Source organism: Medicago sativa, chromosome 3 (assembly GCF_051527215.1).
Source record: "Medicago sativa cultivar Bolivia chromosome 3, Bolivia_mono, whole genome shotgun sequence".
Taxonomy (NCBI): Eukaryota; Viridiplantae; Streptophyta; class Magnoliopsida; order Fabales; family Fabaceae; genus Medicago; species Medicago sativa.
Window position 1 is genome coordinate 92,988,792 of NC_140751.1, and position 6,474 is coordinate 92,995,265.

Below are 6,474 nucleotides of genomic sequence, written 5' to 3' on the forward strand. Positions count from 1 at the left end.
TTTTATCAAACCCTAACGTTTTTTAATTAAAACTAACGGAAATGACCAAAATGTGTAACGGAGATAAACTTAAAATACCAAAACGGACTTTTTGTTTTGTTATGGGACCAAACCGATACCAAAAAATTAGTTAAGGGACTAAAATAGCAATTAAGCATTTTTTTTAAGTCAGTTTGTATGTTATTTATTTTTTGGTGGTGAGTGAGTTTCTATGTTATAAAATAAAATTTGAAATTCAAATCATTGATAAAAAAAGTTAATGTCTAAGATTTTAATAGCTTAATAAATCGAAGGTATATTTAGTATATGGCTAAAAGTGTTATGTAATATTTTTTGTATAGAAACCTATAATTTGTAAAAGGCTAAAATATGGTTTTAGTCCCTGCAAATATGTCTCGTTTTGGTTTTAGTCCCTGTAAATTTTTTTTGTAGTTTTTGGTCCTTGCAAACTATTTTGTTTTTGAAAATAGTCCTTGACCCCACTTTTGTGATGATTTGTATACGTGACACATGATGGCTGAACCCATTTTGTAGTGTTTTGTTCCTGCAAAATATTTTGTTTTTTAAAAAGGTCCCTGCAAAATATTTTGTTTTTGAAAATAGTCCCTCCAAGGACTATTTTAAAAAACAAAAAATTTTGCAAGGATAAAAAACTAATTTTTTTTACAGGGATTAAAATCAAAACGAGACATATTTACAGGGACTAAAATCATATTTTAGCCTTTGTAAAAATCTCTTGCAAACTGACATATGTGCCAGCTCACTTATCCTTTTACCGTTAGTTGGTCGGCTATAACCGTTAGTAACTGGCTTAGTAGGAGTAGGATTAGATCAGTGGAGGCTATGTAAGTCATAGCATGATGATTGTAAGAGAGCGTATATAAAGCTGAAAATTCTTGTAACTCTGATCTTGATTGATTTATCAGGAATAGGAACGCTACATCATTGAAGACATATGAGTTAAATTGCGAGGAAATAGTCAATGAAAAATGATATTTTGACAACCACTTTTAAACAACTTTTGTGACAACTTTCTCTCTCATACTCACATTATACTTTTATTTTCTCTCCTCCTTTTTCTCTCTCTATTGTTATTGTCCAATAAGAAGAGAGAAAAAAAGGTTGTCATTAAAGTTGTTTGATTTTTGTTGTCAAAATATCACTCCTCATAGTCAATTACCTCCTTGAAATTGTAGCTTTCGTCAAAAACCCCATTGAAATTGTCAAACGTTAGTCAAATACCCCCTCCGTTAATTTCTTCCATCCAACATGCTGACATGGCTGTTAACTGTCATGTGGCACTGCCACATGATAAAAAAAGTCATGCCATGTCACAGGGGTTAATTGACTATATATATATATATATTTTTTTAAAAAAAAAATCTGACTTTTTTTTCTTTCAAAATTAACATTTGTGCCACCCACTCACCTTGCAAATACCCCCCTGAAATTTAACATTTACGTGCATATACCCCCCTCAAATTTAAAATTTATGTATCAAATACCTCCTCAAATTTATACTACTTATATACAAATTACACCATAAAATTATTTAATCCGCAGAATTTGGTCTAGCTATGAAAAAGTTATTATATTTTCTTGTCTATAATGTTGATCAAAGAAACTTAAATTTTGATTAAAAACTATTTCGATCCTACCATGGTTGCAGACCTCCTGGTAGTAACTAATTCATCAGCGTGACCGTAAAAAATGCTTCTCATTCAAATCTACCATGTCTAAAGTAGATGGTATTGTCACATTGTGTTTAGATCATTGGAGTTGTTTCTTGTACAAGTGAACCCTTGACAGTGTTGTAATGGCTTAATGGAAACTAAGCTGATTCATTGGCCTATTGTTCTGTGCAATTGTTCTTTTATCTTTCTTGTGCAAGTGAATCCTTGACAGTGTTGGAATGGCTTAAGGAACTAAGCTGATTCATGGTTTCTGTTAATGAATTTGCATTGTATGTATGAGCTTTAGTGGCTCAGAATTATTCTTTTTATAATTATTTGTGTGTTTAATATCATAATGTTGTTGGTAAAAAAAATCATAATGTAGTTTCAGTAACTTATCATTTACCATATTGTATGTTCTGCAATCTTATATATCTTTCTAATTTGAAGGAAAATATTCTCCCTAATGACCAGATTGTATGAGTTTTTGTTATCTTGCATGAAATCTCCACTGTCACTAGTTGCTAGTAAAAATGAATGAGGGGGATATTTGCATATAAGTAGTATAAATTTGAGGAGGTATTTGCTACGTAAATTTTAAATTTGAGGGGGGTATATGCACGTAAATGTTAAATTTCAGGGGGGTATTTGCAAGATGAGTGGGTGACACAAATGTTAATTTTGAAAAGAAAAAAAAATCAGATTTTTTTTTAAAAAAAATTAAAAATATGGTCAATTACCCCCTGTGATGTGGCATGACTTTTTTGATCATGTGGCAGTGCCACGTGGCAGTTAACAGCCATGTCAGCATGTTGGATGGAGGAAATTAACGGAGGGGGGGGGGGGGGGAGGGGGGGGGGGGGTATTTGACTGACATTTGACAATTTCAGGGAGGTTTTTGAAGTTTTGCAAAATCCAGGGGTTTTTTTGACGAAAACTACAATTTCAGGAGGGTAATTGACTATTTACTCGTTAAATTGCTCCTAGCCTCGATAATCTTTGTGTTTCTTCTTCTGCTCTTGTTTCTAATTCTTGTTATTATTAAACTCTGCTGCAATCGGTCATCAAGAGTTATTCAATTACATTACTTTTTCAAGGCAAAATTACTTTCGTTGTCTTTTAATTTTATTTTATATAAATATTTTATTCTTATATTTTTTTTAATGTCATTTTTGTTCTTTTGATTACTTTGCATATGCATATGCATTTGGAAGATTCAAATCTATCGTTTTATTTCAATATGAACTCTTAATATTTAAATTTATGGTTTTCGCTCATGTTTTCATATGAATTTTAGATTTGATGCTTCAAAATTCATATGCAAACAAATTAAAGGACAAAAATGACGGTGAAAAAAATATAAATGAAGAAATCAACATCAGAAATTACGTAAAAAGTTGACTGTAATTCTGCATTTTTTAAACTAAAAACATTTCATATTCTCACTTAAGAGTATGGGACTGAGACATATGTAGGGTCTTATTTAATGCATTCCTGGAGTTTACTCATTTTGTAGCATTGATTTACTGTGTCATGAATTGTGAGACACTGAATGTATACAAAAAAAACAATGAAAATAGTCCCAAGATATTTATTTTTTATTTTAAAAAAACTCAGAGTAATCATTTTTTTTGAGAAAGCGTTACCTTGCTATTTCAAAGATGTTATAAGGTGGACCTATCAGTTGGTTTGGAGAGGGATGTAATAGTTTGATATCTTCATCAAAAACAGAACATTTTTCATTACTTCCAAATTTGAGTGAGGTCCAAGAATCCAAATTCGAATTTTAGCTGAAACTATCGTTGAATATGTTTTACTTCCTTCTCAACCGAATTTCAAATTCTTAGACTTCTTTTCCTCTAAGAATTCGAGAGCTAAGACCATCAAAGAATGATTTTGGAGGGAGGGATATGAAAGTGCTGCGAAAACTCCTTACGTGCCAACTAAAATACTCTTGATTTTTCTTTCCGTTTCCATCACTATTTTTTTAATGACAAATGTTAATATGTTAATTGTTATGTTAGTATTTTCATCTTTGCTAAGGCTTGAACCCCGAACCTTTTTAACTTCTCAGCATCTAAAACCAATTGAGTTACCCCACCTCCGATAGCATCACAATTACTTTAAGCCGCGGGAAATCTTCTTGCCACTAATGGATAAATGGACAGTAAATAAATAAAATTTAGAAGTTATCTCACCTGTCATATTGCATATTATTGTTCATAGAATTATAGTTTCACCCTATAGCTTAATCTGAATTTGTTCTTTTATGAAAGAACTAACTTGAAGAAAAAGTTTCTTTGATTCCAGGGGAATCCAATCAAAGACAAGGAGAAATCAGGATAAATTCATAATAAACTATAGTGATAATAAACTGTAACATATATATATAGAAAATTTGCAGACAAAGGCCACTCTACAATTAAACAAGAATTAAGGGAAAGGAAACACTATATAAGAGTTGAGAGAGTGACATGGTTATTCATTTAATGCCACTTTTCAAAAAGCTCGAGCTTAGAAGTAATGATATTCAATATGATGATACATACACATTAACATATTATAATACAAGAATTCTAATGAGCTCTAACAAAAAAGATACTAAACTCAGGTCCTTGAGCACCATTATTAATATTATTATCAGGATTAATCATATAAAATGCTTCAGAATCCTTAGAACCAATTACTCTTTCAAATCTACCTCTCATATAAGTCATTTGGTCACCATCAGAACTTTCCTTATGATCAGATGCGGTTGGTAACACCCCAGCTCCCATGGACACACCTCTCAAATGCTGCATAACTTGAAGTTCTTCATCACCCATTTGTTTCCTCCTAATTGAATACCCAACTTTTCTTCCATTACAATAAACAGCCCAAACAAACTCTTCCAACAACTTCTTCTTATTCGTTTTCGTCTCACTCTCCAACGCAATTCTAACGATATCAGACGACATTTCCTTGTTCAAAGCACTTGTTAGCATTGGTAACTCAATGAGAAAAATCGGCATTTGTCGCGTATCTTCTTGTATTGCTATGCTAACTCTTCCTTTTCTGTAACCAAAGATTGTTCCTGTTGTGGCACTGTCTTTTAACATAGGCTTTCTTGGTCTTCCTAATAGTGCTACCATTTTGCAACCTGATGTTAACATAGGGAAGAGTTTGAACATCTTTAAGAGACCTCCTGCAGAGAATTTGTTGCGCTTTTGATCGCCTGTTGTGTGGCGAAGGAGTGATGCTATTGCTGGATTTTCCATTGTATAGCATGGACTAGAGTGCACAGATGGCATTATGGAATATGATAATCAATATTAATAGTTATGAAATTGTGCTAAGTTAAGGTAACACGATTCTAAGAAGACAGAGTGGTGGGTATGTTTGGAGATGGATATATGGATTATGGAGTTTACAGCTCATAAGATGGAGCAATACATATAGAGAATGGAAGTTGTGGTTAACTATAGCTAGCTAGGGTCTACCAAGCTAATTAGATGTAAGTTGGGACTGGAAAGTTAGTTGGTCTTGGTCACATAGATTGGGCCATGTACTTATGGAATCTTTTTATTGGTAAGCTATATATATTAAATAATAATTATGTCGTAATTATTGATACCATTGAGAATTGCGGTCAAATATGATTTATGTGCGATTTCTATAACGGTCAAATTACCGTCAAGTAAATTTTTTGTGTATTAGAATAATTATAGCCACTAAGTGATAAGATACTATATGAATATGTCGTCTCTTTATCTATGTGGCCCTAGATACAAGGCTCATAGGAAGCAAGTAAATTTCATGTGCATTAAGGTGTTAAACTCTACTTGTTAAGATTCAAATAAATTTGTAAAAAATATGGGATAGCGAGTTCATAATTCATACATGACACTCAAAATTCCAGAGACGTCCGGCCATCGGAGATCCTCCACCATCAATCTCCATCGAGGTTGGTTTATGTTTTTAGACAAAAACAGGAACATAAAAAATTGAGATGTGATCAAAATGACTGTAGTAAGTAAAGCATTATTTAAAACTGGTGGTAAGTGTTATAAGACATAGTTTGAGTGAAGGAAAAACCAATATTAAAGGTAGGTTGATGTTTAGTTTGATGTGACAAAGTTTGTGAAATAATAGGGGGATTGAAATATAAGTGATAAGATAAGGGTGGGCAGGACCACAGGGTGTGGGGTTAATAAGGAAGAAAAAACTCACAAAAAGGTGAAGAAAGAAGGGAGGGGTTGAGGAGAGGGTTTGTGGTAATGTTGGAGTAGCATGTGCCTCTCTGATCATTACATTAGAGTATCAATGTCAATTGCTTTATGCTTTTTCCAAAACCCATCACTAATTATTGAGATGAACCTCATCCTTCCCTAACATTTATGCTTGTGTACATGAAACTTTGCTTTTTACTTGTAAGTGACTCTCTCTTTCGTGTGCCTTCTTTATTTAGTTGCTACTTTATTTTAATGTGTCAGACCATATGTCATATTCATCAAAGGTGTGTTAGGCAGTTGAAATTATCAAGAGGCCCGGCCAGGTCGTACAAATCCAACTCAAACTCTTGATTTCATTTCTTGCATTTCTTTCCATCCTCTTATTTCCTTTATTTTTTTACCACACGCTCACTCCCCAATCAAACACCAAAATATTTCATTTTACACATGTAAATTGCAATTCCAATAGATCTCACAATTTGGGTGATTAATATACACCAAACTTATTCTTTTTAAGATCGAGAAAAAGTTTAAATGAGTCTGGTTTTAATAACCCGTTAAGGCTAAAAAAAAAATCCCTAAATTTAAAA

General features: G+C 32.6%; 1 protein-coding gene across 1 annotated transcript; it reads right to left on the reverse strand.

Annotated features, from left to right (window-relative positions):
- Positions 1 to 4,128: 4,128 nt before the first annotated feature.
- Positions 4,129 to 5,825, reverse strand: LOC146942048 (MIZU-KUSSEI-like protein (Protein of unknown function, DUF617)). The gene has a single exon (XM_085755993.1). It carries the CDS (start codon positions 4,961 to 4,963, stop codon positions 4,250 to 4,252), a length of 714 nt encoding a protein of 237 aa, XP_085612119.1. The 5' UTR covers positions 4,964 to 5,825; the 3' UTR covers positions 4,129 to 4,249.
- Positions 5,826 to 6,474: the final 649 nt, after the last annotated feature.